The 23570-nt window shown below is 30.8% G+C and overlaps 1 protein-coding gene across 2 annotated transcripts in view; it reads left to right on the forward strand.

Annotated features, from left to right (window-relative positions):
• The window catches only part of Zmynd8 (Zinc finger MYND-type containing 8), a 33025-nt gene extending 15602 nt beyond the window's left edge, over positions 1 to 17423 (forward strand). The window contains exons 4-10 of one of the 2 annotated variants that reach the window (XM_075290071.1): positions 7875 to 8041; positions 8162 to 8243; positions 9029 to 9200; positions 9270 to 12010; positions 12087 to 12575; positions 12638 to 12898; positions 17112 to 17423. In XM_075290071.1, coding sequence (XP_075146186.1) covers positions 7875 to 8041; positions 8162 to 8243; positions 9029 to 9200; positions 9270 to 12010; positions 12087 to 12575; positions 12638 to 12898; positions 17112 to 17357 — 4158 coding nt within the window. In that variant the 3' untranslated portion in view covers positions 17358 to 17423. The remainder of the gene's footprint in view (positions 1 to 7874; positions 8042 to 8161; positions 8244 to 9028; positions 9201 to 9269; positions 12011 to 12086; positions 12576 to 12637; positions 12899 to 17111) is intronic. The other variant, XM_075290073.1, reaches the window with a different exon arrangement.
• Positions 17424 to 23570: the final 6147 nt, after the last annotated feature.

Genomic DNA, 23570 nt, shown 5'->3' on the forward strand with positions numbered 1-23570 from the left:
AGAGTGTATAAAAAGAGGATCCAGGTTGTCTAAATTTAACATTTAGTCTTATTTAAAATTAATAAATTTTTGAATTAAACGTAATATGAATTATTGTGAATTATAAAAATGTATCTTTGAAATCCTAAAAATTATCAAAATTACCAAATACTTTGGTGTTATTGTGAATTATAATTTAAAAATATTGTATGTATGTAAGTTTCGTGGTACACACAAAAAATTTTTTGATTTCAATCACGAAAATCGCTGATTCAATCATTTTTTAAATTGAAATGTCTTCAATCACGAAAATGATAGTATCAATCACCCATTTTGATTGAAAACCAACACGATTTTCAATTAAAAATTTAATTGACTTTTGTCACGGAATCAATTAATTGTGTGATTGAATCAATTAAAAACGTGATTGATTTTTAACATAAAATTCAATCACAGTTTTAATTGAATCAATTAAAATTTTAATTAATTTCGCGACAAAAATCAATCAACTATTTGATTCATTCAATTAAATATTGGCTATAAATTTCAATCAAAAAATTTATATATTGCGACCCCAAAATCGTATTTAATTTTATTTGAAATAAAAGAAAATATGTGTTTCTTATAAAACATATTTAATATTTTATTATTTTTTGAATTATGCAATAGACAAATAAATTTGGTTCTTGTCATTTGTGGTTTGTTCTAACATAACTTACAAATACAATTACATAAATTATATAAATCATTATCTTCCTTATAATAATAACCATGTTAGCATGGTCCTTCAAATATGTAGATGCACCTAGATTTCCAATAAATCAGCAGCCTGTAAGCTAAATTAGTTTTTCTGAAAGTAAACAGAATAATTCGAATTTAATTTTGTTAAATTAAAAGTTAATTTTGTTAAACATTACCTGCATAGAATATCAAGTTCAATTCCTAGTTCCAGGTTGCAGATTTATAATCTTCTTTTGCAGTTGTAGTCTTTTAGCATAAAAAGGTGTATTAAGGAGCTCGGTAATTTAATTTTATTAACAATTCCTTTCCAAAATTTCCGCACATTGAAATCGTCTATTAAAATTTGAACCAATCATAGACAAAAATAATGGGAAAGCAATGTAATATTTGGTATTATATTGATGATACTTTGCAAATTCTAAAAATAGAAAAAATATATAAATGGGAAATACATATTTTTATTATTTTCGGATATTTTTCATATTTTTAAATCCAAAAGAAAGAAAGTTTATATATCAGATATACTGCTCTCTACTTGGGTTCAAACTGAAAAAGGCAGGTAAAACAAAAATACAATTTAATGCCAACGCCACTTCGCAACTTCAAGGTGAATCTTCTAACAAACCCGTACCGCTCTAGGAGTGAAAAAAAATTATAATTTTAAAAGATCAATACGGTACCCACTTTTTTGTTGCAAACATATTCTTACATATTTGATAAAATGATGGAGTTGATGGGATTGATTGGTCAATTTCACGAAATAAAATTTGTTACTAAAAGAAATGAATAAAAAATATATTATTTTAGTCCGTTTAATGTAAACAGGCTTCAATGGAAAACGGTATTCACATTTCACAATTTCTTACCTTCAATAAACGTAGATTGTTTTCCATTTTTACAATACCACAAAACACAAACACAGGTAATTTCAAATGCGTTCTCTCATATATTTTTTCAAACCTTTACCACGTGACCATTTGTTGTTGCACTCAAAGACAATTAAAGAAGAAGACATGAATTGGGCTTTGATAGTGTTAGTGCTAAGAACCAGAGATTAGCCCCATACTTGTAGGAAAAGCGCTTCGAACTTACTGGTTTGATACCGACAATTTTTATTTTGCTATTTTCTCAAAAGTTCCTGCCAATTTCTGTGTCGTTTGCACTAAATTATTAATTAAATGTTTCATGAAGTGTTTTTGTTCTTTTAAAAGTTAAAAAAATTGCTAAAATAAGAGAATTAGGTTTTGTTACGAATGCAAAATGAAAAGAGAAACCGAAAAAAAGTTGCAACTTCTCAACGAACATGTATGGGGCTAATCTCTGGTTCTTGAGAAAAAAGAATAACAACATGCCCAATTCATGTCTTCTTCTTTAATTGTCTTTGGTTGCACTTTATTTATTTCAACCCTTTGCTATGATTTGTTGTTGCGTTCAAAATATTTATGTACACATTTTCAATGCAGCAGACAGAATGTCGCCAATCATGTTTTTCAATTTACGCGAAAAACAAAAACCCAACCGTTCGTTACAAGTTACTTCTACAGACTGATCTCTCCATCATACATTGTTGAATAAATACCCATTCTCTTGTTCTCTTTTCGCTCTTTCCATTGCTCAAAATTATTCAATTTCAATCACAAAAGTGATTGGATCAATCACATGTGTAATTGGAAACGGAAAAATTTCAATCACGTTTGTAATTGAAAATTATTTCCGAATTGATTAACAAATTGATTGAATCAATTAATATTTTAATTGGAAACATAACAAATATCAATCATTTTTTTAATTGGGTTTTATTCGGATTTGATTAAATAATTAATGGAATCAATTAACATATTAATTGAATCCGTTTCCAAATTCAATTAAGTGTTTAATTGAAAAAATGTTGGTGATAATTTTTTGTGTGTAGGCTTAAAGACTTACAAACATTCTATTATCTAAATTTAACATTTATCCTTATTTTAAATTAATAAATTTTTGCATTAAACGTAGTATGAATTATTGTGAATTATAAAAATGTATCTTTGAAATCCTAAAAATCTTCGAAATTACCAAATACTTTACTGTTATTGTGAAATATGATTTAAAAATGTTGTATGTAGGTTTAAAGACTTACGTGCTAGGCTTAAATAGGCTTTCTATTGCCTTTTAAATCTCAAACGGTTAGCATATTTCAATAAACTCACAAACCCACAAATTGTAACTCTTGGTTTTTTATACCCTCTGACATAGGATGGGGGATATATTAATTTTGTCATTCCGTTTGTAACACATCGAAATATTGCTCTCAGACCCCATAAAGTATATATGTTCTGGGTCGTGGTGAAATTCTGAGTCGATCTAAGCATGTCCGTCCGTCCGTCTGTTGTAATCAGGCTAGCTTCCAAACGAAACAAGCTATCGACTTGGCACAAGTAGTTGTTATTGATGTAGGTCGGATGGTATTGCGAATGGGTCATATCGGATCACTTTTACGTATAACCCTTATATAAACCGATCCCCAGATTTGGCTTGTAGAGCCTCAAAGAGAATTAAATTTCATCTGATCCGGCTGAAATTTGGTACGTGGATATGGTCTCTAACAACAATGCAAAAATTGGTCCACATCGGTCCATAATTATATAGAGCGCCATATAAACCGATCCCCAGATTTGGCTTGCGGAGCCTCTTAGAGAAGCAAATTTCATCCGATCCGGTTGAATTTTGGTACGTGATGTTAGTATATGGTCTCTAACAACCATGCCAGAATTGGTCCATGTCGGTCCATAATTATATATAGGCCTTATATAAACCAATCCCCAGATTTGACATCCGGAGCATCTTGGAGGAGTAAAATTCATCCGATCCGGTTGAAACTTAGTACATGGTGTTAGTATATGGTCTCTAACAACCATATCGGTTCATAATTATATATAGCTCCCATATAAAGCGATCGCCAGATTTGACCTCCGGAACCGGAAGAAGCAAAATTCATCCGATCCGGTTGAAATTTTGTACATTTCGCTAGTGTATGGCCGATAACAACCATGCCAAAATTGGTCCGTATCGATCTATATTATATATAGCCCACAAATAAACCGATCCCCAATCACAGAAAAATCACGATTGCTACTCGAGCCAAAAATAATCTACCAAATTTGATTGCCATAGAAAATTTTGTCAAAATTTTATATTTCTATAGAAAATTTTGTCAAAATTTTATTTCTATAGAAATTTTTGTCAACATTTTAATTCTATAGAAAATTTTGTCAAAAATTTATTTCTATGGAAAATTTTGTCAAAATTTTATTTCTATCGAAAATTTTGTCAGCATTTTATTTCTATAGAAAATTTTGTCAAAATGTTATTACTATAGAAAATTCATGGACCCTTCATAGTTGGAGAGGAGTATTTTGCAAAATCTTCCAAAACATCAAGAATTCTACCAATCTACCAAACAGTAAAAAATCTGCCATTTTTGGTAGAGTCGTATTCATAATTGTATATAGCCCCCATATAAAGCCTCCATATTTCAATTCTGGCTCTATAATTACAGAAGAAAAGTTCATAACGGTTCGCAATTATTTCTTATCTATATATACCGATTAAAAACTGAACATATACGTATTTAATAGACCTTTCTTTGGTCTACTATATATCCCGCATGGACTAACTCACAATTTAGAAGATGATGTTAAGAAGTTTTAAGATGCCTTGCCATCGGCCGCAACCCAAGTAATTTAATTGTGGATGACCGTCTTTAGTAGAAGTTTCTACGCAATCCATGGTGGAGGGTACATAAGATTCGGCCTGGCCGAACTTACGGCCGTATATACTTGTGATACCCACCACATAGAATGGTGACGGGGGTATAATGAGTTTGTCATTCCGTTTGTAACACATCGAAATATATCTATATATAAATATCCAACTATATAAAGTATATATATTCTTGATAAGGGAGAAATTCTAAGACGATATAAGCATGTCCGTCTGTCTGTCTGTTGTAATCACGCTACAGCCTTCAATAATGGAGCTATTGTCCTGAAATTTGGCACAGATTCGTCTTTTGTTTGCAGGCAGGTCAAGTTCGGTCAAAGTTTTGATATATTCCCCATATAAACCGACCTCCCGATTTGGGGTCTTGGGCTTATAAAAACTGTAGTTTTTGCCAATTTGCCTGAAATTGGAAATCTAGAGATATTTTAGGACCATCAAAAAGTGTACCGAAAATGGTGCCTATCGGTTCATGTTTTGGTATAGCCCCCATATGGACCGATTTCCCGATTTTGCTTCTTGTGCGTCTAGAAAGTGTATTTTCTATCCGATTTGCCTGAAATTGGAAATCTATAGGTATTCTAGGACCATAAAGAGGTGTGCCGAAAATGGTGATTATCGGTCGATGTTTTGATATATCCCCCATATAGGCCGACCTCCCGATTTTACTTCTTGGGCTTCTAGAATCCGTAGTTTTAATCCAATTTACCTGTAATTTGAAACCTAGAGGTACTATAGGACCCTAAGAGGTGTGCTGCAAATGGTGGGTATAGGTCCATGTTTTGATGTAGCCCCCATATAGACCGATCTCCCGATTTTACTTCTTGGGCTTCTAGAATCCGTAGTTTGTATCCTTCCATGTTTTTGTATAGCCCCCATTATAGCGAACTCCCGATTTTACTCAAGGGTTTCTAGAAATTGTAGTTTTTATCCGATTTGCCACAAATTGAAAATATACTAGCATTTTAGACCCATAACAAAGTGTATATGATTTAGTTTTATCGGTCCATTTGGTAAGGCCTCCATATAGACCGATTTCACTTATTGAGGATATAGAAGGCGCACTGATCTGCTTGGGAAAATATCTGTCATCAAACCCCCCTGAAACTTTCAAAGAAAATTATTATATTTGATTCATTATGGTGGGTATTTAAGATTCGGCCCGGCCGAATTTAAAGGGTGATACGGTCAAAATTTGGTCAAGGGAAAACGCGTGTAAATCGGTGAAATCGTTTATTTAAAAAATCAAATTAAATTTCTTTTTCAAGTTCAATTAGTATAAAATTCAGGAAAAATATTCAGTTAGGCTTTCGCTTTTCCAAATCCGAATTGCCGGGCCTCACGCTTGACACCTGCCATCAGATTTTGTACAGCCACCTTGTCCACCTTCTTCGCCGCAGAAAGCCAGTTTGCCTTGAACTGCTGCTCTTCCTTAGCAATTTTTTTGGTATTCTTTAGGTTCCGCTTGACAATAGCCCAGTATTTCTCAATTGGGCGGAGCTCTGGCGTGTTGGGAGGGTTCTTGTCCTTGGGAACCACCTGCACGTTGGTGGCGGCGTACCACTCCATGGCCTTTTTACCGTAATGGCAAGATGCCAAATCCGGCCAAAACAGTACGGAACAACCGTGTTTCTTCAGGAAAGGCAAACGTCTGCTGCCTTTCCTGAAGAAACACGGTTCAAACACTCTTTCACGTAAATTTCTTGGTTGACAGTCCCGGAAGCTATGAAAATGCTGCTTTTCAAGCCACAGGTACAGATGGCTTGCCAAACCAGATATTTCTTTGCGAACTTTGACAGTTTTATGTGCTTGAAAATATCTGCTACCTTTCCCCTTCCTTTTGCCGTATAAAACTCCTGTTCCGGAAGCTGCTTGTAGTCGGCTTTGACGTAGGTTTCGTCGTCCATTACCACGCAGTCAAACTTCGTCAGCATCATCGTGAACAGCCTCCGGGTTCGCGCTTTGGCCGTCGTATTTTGTTTATCATCGCGATTTGGAGTCACTACCTTCTTGTAAGTCGATAGTCCGGCTCGTTTTTGGGCTCGATGCATGGTTGTAGACGATACACCCAGCTTATTTGCGGCATCTCGGAGAGAGAGGTTAGGGTTTCGCTTGAAACTACCGGCAACTCTCTTTGTCGTCTCAGCGGCTTCCGGTTTTCGATTTCCCCACGATCCAGACTTCCTGGCTGTCGACAAATGTTCCCCAAACACTTTAATTACATTTGTAACGGTTGATTTGGCAACTTTTAGCGATTTTGCCAGCTTTGCGTGCGAGTAGCTCGGATTTTCGCGATGCGCGAGTAAAATTTTGATACGCTGCTCTTCTTGCTTGGACGGCATTTTGACAACTGAAGAGTGAATTCCAAAATCAAAATAGGAGCAACATTCTACACACACACCTTCAAAATGAGGGGTGTTCAGGTTTTTTAAATGCAAAATTGAAAGAAATAAGTAAAGTTTATATTGACCAAATTTTGACCGTATCACCCTTTACTTCTGTATATACTTGTTTTTATTCTCAACTCTTGTTTTCTTTTTGATTTTAATTTCTCATTTATCGAGAAATTATGACAACTGGTTAACTAACATCCACAACTCTCCTATTGTTAAGTTATCCTCCTGCTGCTACTTTAGCCCACATCATACAGTCCATAATATTTACTACCGGATTTGGATACCGTACATCCGAATATTTTATGGGTCTCGAAAAACTTGCAAAATATCAGCCAAATCGGTTCAGATTTAGATATATCTCCCATATATAGCTTTCGCCCGATTTACACTCATTTGCCCACAGAGGCCAATTTTTAACTCCGATTTAGTTGAAATTTGGCACAGGGAGTAGAATTAGCATTGTTACTATGTGTGCCAAATTTGGTTGAAATCGGTTCAGATTTGGATATATCTCCCATATATAGCTTTCGCCCGATTTACACTCATATGACCACAGAGGCCAATTTTTAACTCCTATTTAGTTGAAATTTTGCACAGAGAGTAGAATTAGCATTGTTGCTATGCGTGCCAAATTTGGTTGAAATCGGCTCAGATTTAGATATAGCTCCCATATATATGTTTTTCTGATTTCGACAAAAATGGTCAAAATACCAACATTTTCCTTTAGAAGTCTATCAAATTCTGTCCAGATCGAGTGATATTTAAATGTATGTATTTGGGACAAACCTTTATATGTAGCCCCCAACACATTTACGGATGTGATATGGTATCGAAAATTTAGATCTACAAAGTGGTGCAGGGTATAATATAGTCGGCCCCGCCCGACTTTAGACTTTCCTTACTTGTTTGCTTTTACGAATATGTTTTATTTACTTATTTTCCATTCCCAAAATAATTTTTATTTTATTTATTGTTTCTTCGTTTTTTTTTATATTGCAGGACGGATCCGATTGGTTCTGTTGGAAATGTCATGAAGCTAATGCTAATATGGCATGCTCGAAATGTATACGCAGTTTTCATACCTCCTGTGTTAAAGCAAAACCCGATTGTGTATGGGTGTGTCCGGAATGTACAACAGTGGATAATCTTTTGAATAGCACGAAAAAGTAAGTTAAACATTTTTTATTAAAAAATAATAAAACTTAACATCTTTTCTTATTCTTCTTTTCGTGGTATAATAAAAATATCGTCGCTTTTTCTCGCGTTTATTGATGTTACATTCAAAGGTCTCGACGCAATGAATTGTCAGCGGATTTAATAAATCAATTGCTTACACACGCATTGGTACGCATGCGAGTTGGTAGAGGGGTAAGTGGATTTTTAAAATAGAAAATCTTTTTTTTTCGTTATTACATAAAGATGGTATCGTAAAAAGTCACTTGTTGCTATATTTATTTGACATTATAGTTTGCGATATAGGTCAATAATAACAATAAGAAGAAGAAGAAGAACATTATTTTCCTTCATTTATATGTATACTAATTTAAGCCTATTACGATAGATTCATGTTTGTATTATATATCCATATTTCAAATTTATCTAAAATATAGCATTACATTCCTACTTATATTTATAGAGTTAATAATTTCTGTACGCACCTTAGGTGTCTTTATTTTCTTTCGTGCACTCAATATTTTTTTTATCGCTTATACTCGTTGTTTGATATTTTGTTTTTTTAATACGTCATTTGGTGTGTGTGTGTGTATGTATGACATACTATTAGCAATACCAGCGGCGTTTGATTTAATTGTTGTATGTAATTTTTTTTTTCATGGATGAGTGTGTATTGAGCGAATTGTTTGGTACATTGTAGACTTTTTGGCTTTGTTTTCTTTTTTGTTGTAAATTCGTTATAACTCTTCGTTCTTTTTAGTTTTTTTTTTTGATTTCTTTGCTATCTCATTTTATTTGTAGCAATTCTCTTTCTCGTTCTCTTATCTCTCTCTGAGACAGCAATGCATATTACAATACTTTATATTATTGTAGTTGTTTTAGTTTTTTAATATTTAATATATTTATTTTGTAGAGACTAATAAATTTATGGTTAATGGTCCTTTTTATAGCCTACTGCATTTTTTATATTTTAATTGCAGAGCTTTTCGTTGGAACTGCCCTATGGAAAAGTTGAAAGGTATAGAGATCTTATTATAAACCCAGTTAGCTTTGAAACTCTGGATAAAAAAATTAAAGCAAAAGAATATCGAAACACCGAAGAGTTTGTCAATGATGTAAAATGGATGGTACATAATGCCCACATTTTGCCAAGTAAGCCAAAATCTTCAGATATCAGATGGGAAATTTTTCAAATAACAGCGGTTAATTTTTTTCTTCCAGATAAAAATAAACTGATTTTGGCCACTAAAAACATTTTGAAAATATGTCGACAAGAAATCAACGAAATCGAGACATGCCCAGAATGTTATTCAAATGCCAATAGTCGTAAAGATTGGTTCTTGGAAGTTTGTTCCCATCCTCATTTGTTATTGTGGGCAAAATTGAAGGGATTTCCCTATTGGCCAGCAAAAGCAATGAATTTTGGACAAAATTCTTCGGTAAATGTTCGATTTTTTGGCCAACATGATAGGGCATTTGTATCGGTAAAGGATTGTTACCTCTACTCTTTACAAGATCCCAATACACAAACTGGAAAAAAAGCGGCCCGAGAATTAGCCGATTGCATGAAAGAGGTGGAACAACACATTGAAAAAATTAAAAATAAAATAGGAGCTTTTAAATATGCCCCCTTTAAGACACCCTATGATCCTGCAGATGAAATGAAACAATTGGAAGAAATGATGCCAGGTGTACAGGAGTTTATTACAAAACATCATCAACAGACGGGGGCTGCCAAGCCGCCATTGCAATTTAAAATTTATAAAACAGCCGATAATAACTTGTCCATAGTACAAAAGGCTTCAAGTACCCCAGATCTCAGTACTCCTGTTGCTCAGCAATCATCTGTGATACATCAAGAGGAAGAAACCGATATGCAAGTTTCATTGTCCAAGAAAAAGAAATGTCCCTCGTCAATGGAGGGGGAAAAGAAAATGGATGAACCAGTGGCCGCAATGCAAATAACCCCTGCAAAATATGAAGTTGTATCCAAGGTAACCTCGGATGATAGTAACTCATCAAAGTTGAGTACAGTCATATTGAAACGCAAGTCAGCGAATGAGAGCCAAGAATTACTCCTAGTGAAAAAACATAAAGCAGATGAAAGTAATGATGACGAATTCAATAATGATAAACAAAAAAATAAATCAGATGTTGCAGCTACAGATAAATCAAGAGAAAAGTATGGCAAAGTGATTGATCCTAAATATCCAGTGGTAATTATAAAGAATTTATCTAAGGAAAAATGCTCGGCTCCGGAAGATATTGGAGATAAGCAAGCATCAATGACGGAAATACCAAATAACAATGATGTCAAGACTTCCTCAGTACAGAAAGTAGTTGAGAATCTGGTTAGAACGAAGCAGGGCGTAACCATTAAAAAAGTCCCCAAAGAATCTCCAGTTGCAACATTACTCTCCAATACTTCTTCACCACAATCAAAAGGACTTGGCGATAACACAATGGCCAATAATGTATCGTCTAATTCGGTTGAAAAGAAAACTACCGTTGTGGCAAAAAATAAAGCTGAGGAAGATCAAAAACTTACCAAAGCCCTAAAAGGTTTGGTGCCCTTTGTGGAAGTTAAACAAGAAGTTGTATCTGATCATGAAGAAGAATGCGCAAAGGAAAAAGAAACTACCACAACGGATACCAACAAAACGTTAGACAAAGAAGCAGCGACAACAACAACAAATACTGAACAGCCTCCAGAAGAAACCGACAGACCCTCCTCCACTGCAGCAACTCTATCGAGTAATAACTCTCCTCCGAAAATACTAAATCCCCTTTCTAATTTACTGACTCAAGTTAAAGAGGAAATTTTTTCCGATGAAGGAGAAAGTGAAATGCACAATGAGAAAGCACTTAATCAGAATTCTACTCAAAATAATAATTCTGCAAAGACCTTAAATCAAACATCTGAAAATCCATTGACATCAAAAAGTGGTGATGTTAGAGTTGTGGGTGATACTACTATACAGAAAATTCCCAATAAGAATATAGGTCAACAAGCAACTACTAATAAACGTATCGCTTTAAAGGGTGTTCCATATGGACCTTTGCCAGCATCAGCATACATACAAAATGATTGTAGTCCGGGAGCTGTCACAAGAGCAAAGAAACCATTTCCGCAAAATTATGCCATAACTGAAAAAATTAAGGCCTCATCAATGGATAATACCATATCCAGTCCGTCACTGGTAATTGCCAGTGTAAGTCAAAATCTAGATACAATCAAGAGGCCAATGTCAAGAAATACTATGGTAACCATACCAGCGGATGTGGCAGCAACTTCACGTAGTGCAGAATCTATGGGTACCATGATGTCTAGTGTACCGGTGCCACCACTAACTGCAGTCTCCAAAACCCTACCCTCTGTCAACAATGCTCACAACTCTATGGCTCGTAATGCTGCTGTAACTTTAACTGTATCCGGAACGTTGGGAAGTCTATCAAGTCCTTCGGTTGTGGTTGGTTCAAAGACTCCGTTAGTTGTTATATCTTCTTCGGCGTCCATGGTAACATCGACGTCATCCTCCTCATCGACAGCAATGACAAGAAATTCACCTTTAACTGTTGTGTCTTCAACTGTACTTCCTCCTAGCTCAACATCAATGGCAACTCCTCCTCCTCCACCTCCGCCCTCTCAAAATCATATAAATGCTTTATGCTTATCAAATCCTCCACCTTTAGCTGGCCTTTCGGGTACAAGCTTGAGTAACTCGCTTTTAAATGGCAGTGGCATAACGGAATCGATATCACCGCCCAACTCTACAAATGTTTCTGTAACATCGCCCCAACTCAACATTGAAGCTCAAACACAGACTATAGCTGAAAGTATATGCCGAGTTCTACCGAAACTAGCTCCACGTCCGAAATCATTGTTGACCCTGGATGTTCAACCCAAGTTTCCCTCACAGGCAGGTCCTGTGTGTAGCCGTCTATTTCAAAATTCATTTAAGGTAAGTGGATGAAATCCAAATGACAATTTCTAGCAAACCAAGTGGATTGCTTGATTAAACCCCCTTTTTACTGCAGGTTACAGAGGTTTTTATGTCCGCTATAGAAGATACAATAGCCGATTTGGCACAAGGTGATGATATAACAAGTCTTCAAAGTAAGTTGACTTTAGTCAATATGGAATTGGAACGGGCTAAATTGGCTCAAGAGGATATACGTAAGGCTGCGGAAAACGAGAAACAACGTTTGGTAAATGAAACTCGAAAACAATGTCAAAACGAATGGAAACAACGTGAACAGGAATGGAAACAGAAGGAAGTGGAATGGAAATTACGTGAAGTCGAGTGGAAACGTTTGGTCGAGGAAACTAAGAGAAAACAATGGTGTGCCCAGTGTGGTCATGAGGCCAATTTTTATTGCTGTTGGAATACCTCCTACTGTGATTATCCCTGCCAGCAGTTACATTGGTCTCGCCATGCCTCAAATTGTGCGCAAACTCGATCATCAAGCACCCAAGATCTGAACATCCCAACATCTACTAAACAAACACAAAATATGATGCAGGAAGTAAGCAGTCGATCAATAAATTATACAAATCTATTAAAGTAATTGTCTTATTCATGTTTCAGCGTCATCATATTGGAAAGTCAACTCCGCTGCCATCACCTGTTAATGTCAATGCAAAATCCTCCCCATCAGTATCGGTAACAAAAAAAGAGAAAATATTGGGAAAGAATGTATCATCATCGGCTAAAACTGTGACACCTTCCTCATCTGATATGTTAAAACTACCTTCAAATACTTACTTAAGACCGGTAAACAATAGCTCCTTGGGTAATCCACAATTACGTTGTAATACTACATACAGTATACCCATACAACGTTTTCCTGTAAGTATAAAACCCACCATTTAATTTAATTTGAAATTGGATTAGCTAACACGTTCCACTAAAATAAAAGCTCAAAGAAATTTTATTTCTAAAGAAAATTTCGTCGAAATTTGATTTCTATAGAAAAGTTAATCAAAATTTGACTTCTGTAGAAAATTTCGTCGAAATTTGATTTTTATAGAAAATTTCGTCGAAATTTGATTTTCATTTCATTTATTATCGTACGAAGTGATACAAAAGTCAATAAATAGACCTAAAATCCTGCATCACACAAAATTATAATAAAATATAAACTTCAACAATGGTATATATAAAAAAAACTAGATAAAATCTTTAAGACAATGGTGTAGTAAATAGAAATAAGAATAAAAAAAAAATATTTATAAATAGTAAAAATACTAAATGTTAAATATATATTAAGATATAGTAAATATCTCATATTAAGCGTTGAAAAAAATTTTGTCGAAATTTGATTGTTATAGAAAATTTCGTCGAAATTTGATTTCTATGAAAATTTCTTCGAAATTTGATTTCTATGAAAATTTCGTCGAAATTTGATTATATGGAAAATTATAATTATATGCAAAATTTCGTCGAAATTTTATCTCTATAGAAAATGTCGTCGAAATTTTATCTCTATAGAAAATTTCGTCGAAATTTTATCTCTATAGAAAATTTCGTCGAAATTTTATATCTGTAGAAAATTTCGTCGAAATTTTATCTCTATAGAAAATTTCGTCGAAATTTGATTTCTATAGAAAATTTCGTAGAAATTTTATTTCTATAGAAAATTTCGTCAAAATTTGATTTCTATAGAAAATTTCGTCGAAATTTTATTTCTATAGAAAATTTCGTCAAAATTTGATTTTTATAGAAAATTTCGTCGAAATTTTATCTTTAGAAAATTTCGTCGAAATTTTTCTCTAGAAAATTTCGTCGAAATTTTATCTCTATAGAAAATTTCGTCGAAATTTTATCTCTATAGAAAATTTCGTCGAAATTTTATCTCTATAGAAAATTTCGTCGAAATTTTATCTCTATAGAAAATTTCGTCGAAATTTTATCTCTATAGAAACTCGTCGAAATTTGATTTCTATAGAAAATTTCGTCAAAATTTAATTTCTATGGAAAATTTCGTAGAAATTTTATATCTATAGAAAATTTCGTCCAAATTTTATCTCTATAGAAAATTTCGTCGAAATTTTATCTATATAGAAAATTTCGTCGAAATTTTATCTCTATAGAAAATTTCGTCGAAATTTGATTTCTATAGAAAATTTCGTCGAAATTTGATTTCTATAGAAAATTTCGTCGAAATTTTATCTATATAGAAAATTTCGTCGAAATTTTATCTATATAGAAAATTTCGTCGAAATTTTATCTCTATAGAAAATTTCGTCGAAATTGTATCTCTATAGAAAATTTCGTCGAAATTTTATTTCTATAAAAAATTTCGACGAGGTTTTATCTATATAGAAAATTTCGTCGAAATTTTATCTCTATAGAAAATTTTGTCGAAATTTTATCTCTATAGAAAATTTCGTCGAAATTTTATCTCTATAGAAAATTTCGTCGAAATTTTATCTCTATAGAAAATTTCGTCGAAATTTTATCTCTATAGAAAATTTCGTCGAAATGTTATATCTATAGAAAATTTCGTCGAAATGTTATATCTATAGAAAATTTCGTCGAAATTTTATCTCTATCGAAAATTTCGTCGAATTTTGATTTATATAGAAAATTTCATCGAAATTTTATCTCTATAGAAAATTTCATCGAAAAATTTCATATAGAAAATTTCGTCGAAATTGTATCTCTATAGAAAATTTCGTCGAAATTTTATCTCTATAGAAAATTTCGTCGAAATGTTATATCTATAGAAAATTTCGTCGAAATTTTATCTCTATAGAAAATTTCGTCGAAATTTTATCTCTATAGAAAATTTCGTCGAAATTTTATCTCTATAGAAAATTTCGTCGAAATTTTATCTCTATAGAAACTCGTCGAAATTTGATTTCTATAGAAAATTTCGTCAAAATTTAATTTCTATGGAAAATTTCGTAGAAATTTTATATCTATAGAAAATTTCGTCCAAATTTTATCTCTATAGAAAATTTCGTCGAAATTTTATCTATATAGAAAATTTCGTCGAAATTTTATCTCTATAGAAAATTTCGTCGAAATTTGATTTCTATAGAAAATTTCGTCGAAATTTGATTTCTATAGAAAATTTCGTCGAAATTTTATCTATATAGAAAATTTCGTCGAAATTTTATCTATATAGAAAATTTCGTCGAAATTTTATCTCTATAGAAAATTTCGTCGAAATTGTATCTCTATAGAAAATTTCGTCGAAATTTTATTTCTATAAAAAATTTCGACGAGGTTTTATCTATATAGAAAATTTCGTCGAAATTTTATCTCTATAGAAAATTTTGTCGAAATTTTATCTCTATAGAAAATTTCGTCGAAATTTTATCTCTATAGAAAATTTCGTCGAAATTTTATCTCTATAGAAAATTTCGTCGAAATTTTATCTCTATAGAAAATTTCGTCGAAATGTTATATCTATAGAAAATTTCGTCGAAATGTTATATCTATAGAAAATTTCGTCGAAATTTTATCTCTATCGAAAATTTCGTCGAATTTTGATTTATATAGAAAATTTCATCGAAATTTTATCTCTATAGAAAATTTCATCGAAAAATTTCATATAGAAAATTTCGTCGAAATTGTATCTCTATAGAAAATTTCGTCGAAATTTTATCTCTATAGAAAATTTCGTCGAAATGTTATATCTATAGAAAATTTCGTCGAAATGTTATATCTATAGAAAATTTCGTCGAAAATTTATCTCTATAGAAAATTTCGTCGAATTTTGATTTCTATAGAAAATTTCATCGAAATTTTATCTCTATAGAAAATTTCATCGAAATTTTATCTCTATAGAAAATTTCGTCGAAATTTTATCTCTATAGAAAATTTCATCGAAATTTTATCTCTATAGAAAATTTCATCGAAATTTTATCTCTATAGAAAATTTCGTCTAAATTTTATCTCTATAGAAAATTTCGTCTAAATTTTATCTCTATAGAAAATTTCGTCGAAATTGTATCTCTATAGAAAATTTCGTCGAAATTTGATTTCTATAGAAAATTTCGTCGAAATTTGATTTCTATAGAAAATTTCGTCGAAATTTTATCTCCATAGAAAATTTCGTCGAAATTTTATCTCTATAGAAAATTTCGTCGAAATTTTATCTCTATAGAAAATTTCGTCGAAATTTTATCTCTATAGAAAATTTCGTCGAAATTTTATCTCTATAGAAAATTTCGTCGAAATTTTATCTCTATAGAAAATTTCGTCGAAATTGTATCTCTATAGAAAATTTCGTCGAAATTTTATCTCTATAGAAAATTTCGTCGAAATTTTATCTCTATAGAAAATTTCGTCGAAATTATATCTCTATAGAAAATTTCGTCGAAATTTGATTTCTATAGAAAATTTCGTCAAAATTTGATTTCTATAGAAAATTTCGTCAAAATTTGATTTCTATAGAAAATTTCGTCGAAATTTGATTTCTATAGAAAATTTCGTCGAAATTTTATCTCTATAGAAAATTTCGTCGAAATTTTATCTCTATAGAAAATTTCGTCGAAATTTTATCTCTATAGAAAATTTCGTCGAAATTTTATCTCTATAGAAAATTTCGTCGAAATTGTATCTCTATAGAAAATTTTGTCGAAATTTGATTTCTATAGAAAATTTCGTCAAAATTTGATTTCTATAGAAAATTTCGTCGAAATTTGATTTCTATAGAAAATTTCGTCGAAATTTGATTTCTATAGAAAATTTCGTCGAAATTTTATCTCTATAGAAAATTTCGTCGAAATTTTATCTCTATAGAAAATTTCCTCGAAATTTTATATCTATCGAAAATTTCGTCGAAATTTTATATCTATAAAAAATTTCGTCGAAATTTTATCTCTATAGAAAATTTTCTCAAAATTGTATCTCTATAGAAAATTTTGTCGAAATTTTATCTCGAAATTGTTTTTCTATTTCTATAAAAAGTTCGTCAAAAATTTATTTCTATAGAAAATTTTATCTCTGTGGAAAACTTCCTCGAAATTTTATCTTCGTCCAAATTATTTTTTTAGGGAAAAAATAATTACAACGCATAACATGTTTTTTTGTGTTTTACTATTTTCAGCAGCCCATAACGTCTACAGCAACTAATCCATCTCAGACTTTAACGATTCTCCATCAAGGTAATAGTTGGATGATGAGTAGTAGCGGTAGCAATGCTGCTACTAATTCCACAGTGGCAGCACCTGTTGTCAGTGTTCCACAAATGTATCATCATCGTTCTGGCGGTAGTGGTGGTACAGGCATTGCAAATACAATGCCAACAAATAGATCTACGAAAACGCAAATGCGTTATCATTTAAATACGTAATCATGCATCATGAACCATATAAACAACTCATCCCAATAACTCTCATATAAAATGGAGAGAGAGAGAGAGAGAGAGAAAGAAAAATAATTATAAGAAAAACTAATGTGATATATACTAGAGGTCTGCATCGAATAACTTTTCACTGCATGTATGCAATTCGCTGTCGAATATAGTACATACTCTGTCTTTCTCTCAGAGCGCAAGTAGTGAAGTGAAGAGAACACTTGCTTGTCAAATACCACCAATTACTTATCCGAAACAATATGTGTTCCGAAAAAAAGGAACAATAAAAATGTAAGTACTTGAGAAAAAGTACAACATGGATTCTCTTCACTTCACGTGGTACCACAAGTATTTCTCAGTATGTGCGAAGCAAAACTTTCCATTATTATTAATCATAGATATGTATGTATATCACATATTTCATATATTTATGTATGTCACACACTTACCTTAACGTTTGCCCCTCTTTATAACAAACCAAAACATATATTATGGAGACTAACCGTTTTTTTGTATTTCTGAAACTGCATGTGGTACATGTAGTACTCTATGAAGTTTTGTTCTCGCAACATACTCGACGTGATCACTCTGAGTACACTTCAATAAGAGAGAAAGAGGGATATGTGTTTGTTGGTAGTGAAGTCATCAGAGTAGCAACAAGAAGTTACTCGTGGCTTTTGGTGTTCATCAAAATGTGTACCAATTGTTTTGCGAATCTCTCAAATAGATGTACTCATGTAGCAAGTACACGTGTACTCTGCATTTACAAATGGAATTATGCAGACCTCTAATATATACATACCCATTCATATTAATAGATACACTTGACTCTACTCAACCAATCTCTCAAAGCTGAAATAAATGCTTTTGTGAAATGGGTTTATTTTTTTTTTTTTTTGAATGTCAAAAAGCCAGCTGATCTTTTGTGGTCAAAGTCGAGCAACACAAAAATTCGAATTTTTGAATTTTTAAAATTCATGAAAAGTCCACACTGCAATTAGTGGAAGTCGAAATAAAAAGTCAATTGCTTATTTAATTTGGGTCACAATAAAAATCCAAAATGAAAAGCTCATTAGCAGATCGGGCACACTACACTATTCGAGTCCAAATTAAATATTACCAAGGAAATCAATTTTCGAAAAAAATTTGCATCCCTATTTTATTCGACTTTTTCAAATTTGTTTTGAATTAATGGTCATTGGCGGATCGGGCAACAGGATTTGAGTCGAAATTAAGTATTACTAAGGAAATCAATATTCGAAAAAATTTTGCATCCTTTTTTTCGACTTTTTTCAAATTTGTTTTGAATTAATGAAAAAGGTCTAAAATTAATTTTTCGATTTTTTTCACTGTGGTGTGAACTTTCACCAACATGAAAATCAATAGATCTGCTTTTGGATAACACTAATTAGGGATTGGTCTATTTTAAAAATCTTGAAAAGATAATTAATCGGAGAGAAAAATCTTGAAAAGTCGACAAGTCGAATTTTAAATGCTTTCAATGCAATCAATGAAAAATATTTAAATGAATATGTAATTTTTTTCATTTAAGTTTTTCAATTGCAAAGATTTGAATTCGACTTGTCTAACGTAAAAATTCGATTATTCGCTTTTGGTCAACACCTAATGTAGATTGGTCATTTTTTAGGATATTGAAATGCTAATCAACTTAAAAAAAATTCCAAAACAAATGGTGATGCATTTTTGATTTGATTAAAAAGTAAATTGTAAATTAATTTTTAATTGATGCAAATTAACTTTAAACTAAATTTAATTTTTTTGTGGGAAATAAGTACAGATTTGGACACATATTTTGATTTATTTCATATAACAAAGCTGTGTGTGTGCTCTCTCAGCTCTATCACATATGGTCCAGTGTATCTATTACAATGAATATTAGTAGACGTATGTATATTACTTATATACATTTGATTGCTCCATAGTTTTTTATAATTGTTTTCCCTTTTTTAATGTATTTAATTGACATTATACATATAATAAAATATTTAAAAGATGTATACATGTTTGTGCATAACAGTCACTTTGTTAGAGCACTATTTTTTTTTGTAAAATATATTATATAAAATATCTACTATGTATTGTATTTTAATGCTTAAGAAGTTTTAAGTTTTAAACTTTTTCTAATAATAATTCATCAATATTCATAATGATTTAAAAAAGTAAAAAAAAGCATTAAAGAAGAAGACTCCAAGGTTTATCATATTTTTGTTTTGTTTTTATTTTTTATTTTTCACCTTGTAAATAAAAATTAACTTGGAGCTTAAAGTGGAGTTACTCACGGCGGTTGTCATTTTAAATATCATTCGATTTTAGTATATATCCATCGATTTTGTTTAAAAATTTCCAAAAAAAAAGAAATATTTTGTTTTTTTTTTTCTGTGTGGGACAGGGTTCTTGCTATTTACCACCACATGTATGTATGTATGTATGTACATTCACACATTGTATGAATGCTTTGTATTTTATATTAGAAATAATAATTTACATATATACATATATAAATATGTAGAAATATTAAGACACTGTTGTACAATAAGCTTTTTTTAAATTTAATTGTAATTAAAAAGCAAAAAAAAAAAACTATTGTAATAAATATTTTAAGTATACCTTTTTTAGAAGGTATAATCAAGAAAATACAAGAACTTGAATTGTAAACAAAATAAAATTGTTATGTGTTATTATAATGTCACTAGTTAAGAGATCGAATTGGAAGCAGGGACTGGATACAAGATGTATACGCCGGATTGTTAAGATGGAGTCTATCCAGCTCAAGTATTATGTTTTTGTGTATCTTCTTATTTGTACTTATTCTATATTAATTGGCCACGGAAACACTATGGGCTGGGGAGAGTTAGGCCACGGCCTAGGAAAGCTGGCATGTACGCAAACTAATTAATATGAGTGGAAATTTATGAAATACGAAATTATAGATACGTTCATGACATTTGATATCGACATTTTTTGACAGAAATCTACTTTGTTCGAATCACGGGAATCGATATCGAGTTTTATTATTCGACAAAAGTTTCGATTGGTACATTTCAATCCTAAAAGTTTTTTCTTTTTATTTACATCGTTTTCGCCATATAGTAGAAGTAAAAATGTAAGTTTTAGCTCAAATTGTTGTTAATTTTTAGTAAATTTACATATAATGAATATATTTTGAATATTTAGCACTAACGGAACTCGAATAATAGTTAAACAAAAACCTGGTTATAGTCGAAATCGTGAGCAAGTATCCTAGCTTGGCAATGAACCATATATAAAATAGTGCACAGGCGATATCCCAGTAATTGTCGGATTATTGACTTTAAAACTCGATTCTGGACCCCCATAGTGAATGTTTAAAAGCTTCTACTGACCAAAGGCTTTAAGATGGCAGACATTTGTAATATCGATGGAATTGATGTTGAAATGTCTACTTCTCCGAGAATACAATAGATCGCATCCTTCGTCTGTCGAAATCGTCTTTTGAACCTGCAATAAGGTGACTTTTTTTCAAACAGTCTACATCATTTCAATTCCTATGCACTTACTCCAGTCAACGACAATGGATTACTATTCTTAAAAAATAGTCATCTCAACCCTTCAATTCGGAATAAAAAATGAGGTATGTGTCCATAGAATATAATGCTATAGAGTCCATTTTTTTTTACTTTGAAATCCTCAAACACATATTGTGTTTTATTCAGTTTCGCTTTTTGCGGTTGGCAATCACGGTTATCACTCGTGGCAAAAATAATTTACCAAATATTAATAGGTTAGGTTAGGTGGCAGCCCGATGTATCAGGCTCACTTAGACTATTCCGATTCCATGTTAAGCTCAATGACCAGACCAAATGTCACCAGCATTACTGAGTAATCCACCGCTGAAAAACGTTTTGGTGTTCGGTCAGAGCAGGAATCGAACCCATAACCTTGTATATGCAAGGCGGGCATGCTAACCACTACCGTAGCTCCCTTTTTTTATTTTATTAAAAAAAAAAATGTACAAAAAATCTACCAAGAAAATTTTGTATAGAATAGAAAATTTTGTCAAAATTTTATTTCTATTCAAATTTTGTCAAATTTTTATTTCTATAGAAAATTTTGCAAATTTTTATTTCTATAGAAAATTTTGTCCAATTTTTATTTCTATACAAAATTTTGTCAAAATTTTATTTCTATAGAAAATTTTGTCAATATTTTATTTCTAAAGAAAATTTTGTCAAAATTTTATTTCTTTAGAAAATTTTGTCAAAATTTTATTTCTTTAGAAAATGTTGGCAAAATTTTATTTCTTTAGAAAATTTTGCCAAAATTTTATTTCTATAGAAAATTTTGTCAAAATTTTATTTCTATAGAAAATTATATCAAAATTTTATTTCTATAGAAAATTTTGTCAAAATTTTATTTCAATAGAAAATTTTGTCAAAATTTTATTTCTATAGAAAATTTTGTCAAAATTTTATTTCTATAGAAAATTTTGTCAAAATTTTATTTCTGTAGAAAATTTTGTCAAAATTTTATTTCTGTAGAAAATTTTGTCAAAATTTTATTTCTATAGAAAATTTTGTCAAAATTTTATTTCTATAGAAAATGTTGTCAAAATTTTATTTCTATAGACATTTTGTCAAAATTTTATTTCTATAGAAATTTTTTTCAAAATTTTATTTCTATAGAAAATTTTGTCAAAATTTTATTTCTATAGAAAATTTTGTCAAAATTTTATTTCTATAGAAAATTTTGTCAAAATTTTATTTCTATAGACATTTTATCAAAATTTTATTTCTATAGAAAATTTTGCCAAAATTTTATTTCTATAGAAAATTTTGTGAAAATTTTATTTCTATAGAAAATTTTGTCAAAATTTTATTTCTATAGAAAATTTTGTCAAAATTTTATTTCTATAGAAAATTTTGTCAAATTTTTTTTTCTATAGAAAATTTTGTCAAAATTTTATTTCTATAGAAAATTTTGTCAAAATTTTATTTCTATAGAAAATTTTGTCAAAATTTTATTTCTATAGAAAATTTTGTCAAAATTTTATTTCTATAGAAAATTTTGTCAAAATTTTATTTCTATAGAAAATTTTGTCAAAATTTTATTTCTATAGAAAATTTTGTCAAAATTTTATTTCTATAGAAAATTTTGTCAAAATTTTATTTCTATAGAAAATTTTGTCAAAATTTTATTTCTATAGAAAATTTTGTCAAAATTTTATTTCTATAGAAAATTTTGTCAAAATTTTATTTCTATAGAAAATTTTGTCAAAATTTTATTTCTATAGACATTTTGTCAAAATTTTATTTCTATAGAAAATTTTGTCAAAATTTTATTTTTATAGAATTTTTTTCCAAAAATTTTATTTCTAAAGGAAATTTTATAAAAATTTTATTTCTATAGAAAATTTTGTCAAAATTTTATTTCTGCATTGTTGTTATTTTTTGATTTCGGAAATACCACATTCCTCATCAGCATCCTCTACTTGCAGCAAAACTATCAAACAATTATCAGAATATATTCAGCCAGTTCATTAAACCCAACAATGAACCACACTTGAACCTTCCGAAAAAAAGTTTTGCATGATAGCCGGCTTATGCCGAAATAAATTCGGACAAACATATCTCTTTTCCTATGCGAATTTATTTCGGCATAAGCCGGCTATCATGCAAAACCTTTTTTCGGAAGGTTCAAGTGTGGTTCATTGTTGGGTTTAATGAACTGCCTGAATATATTCTGATAATTGTTTGATAGTTTTGCTGCAAGTAGAGGATGCTGATGAGGAATGTGGTAATTCCGAAACGTGCGTCCATCCAACCATCTTGCAGTCTATAGGGCTTTGCCCAAATAAATTTGACAAACATTATTTTCCTCTGTTGGTTAAGCTACGATAGTAGTTTAGTCAATGCATGGTTTTAAGCTGAAATCAAAAAACAACAAGAATGCTTAAAGAACAAAACCAACAATAACAAAACAAAACAAAATTTTATTTCTATAGAAAATTTTGTCAAAATTTTATTTCTATACAAATTTTGTCAAATTTTTATTTCTATAGAAAATTTTGCAAATTTTTATTTCCATAGAAAATTTTTTTATTTCTATAAAAAATTTTGTCAAAATTTTATTTCTATGGAAAATTTTATTTCTATAGAAAATTTTCTCAAAAATTTATTTCTATAGAAAATTTTCTCAAAATTTTATTTCTAT

Source organism: Haematobia irritans, chromosome 1 (assembly GCF_050003625.1).
Source record: "Haematobia irritans isolate KBUSLIRL chromosome 1, ASM5000362v1, whole genome shotgun sequence".
Lineage (NCBI taxonomy): Eukaryota > Metazoa > Arthropoda > Insecta > Diptera > Muscidae > Haematobia > Haematobia irritans.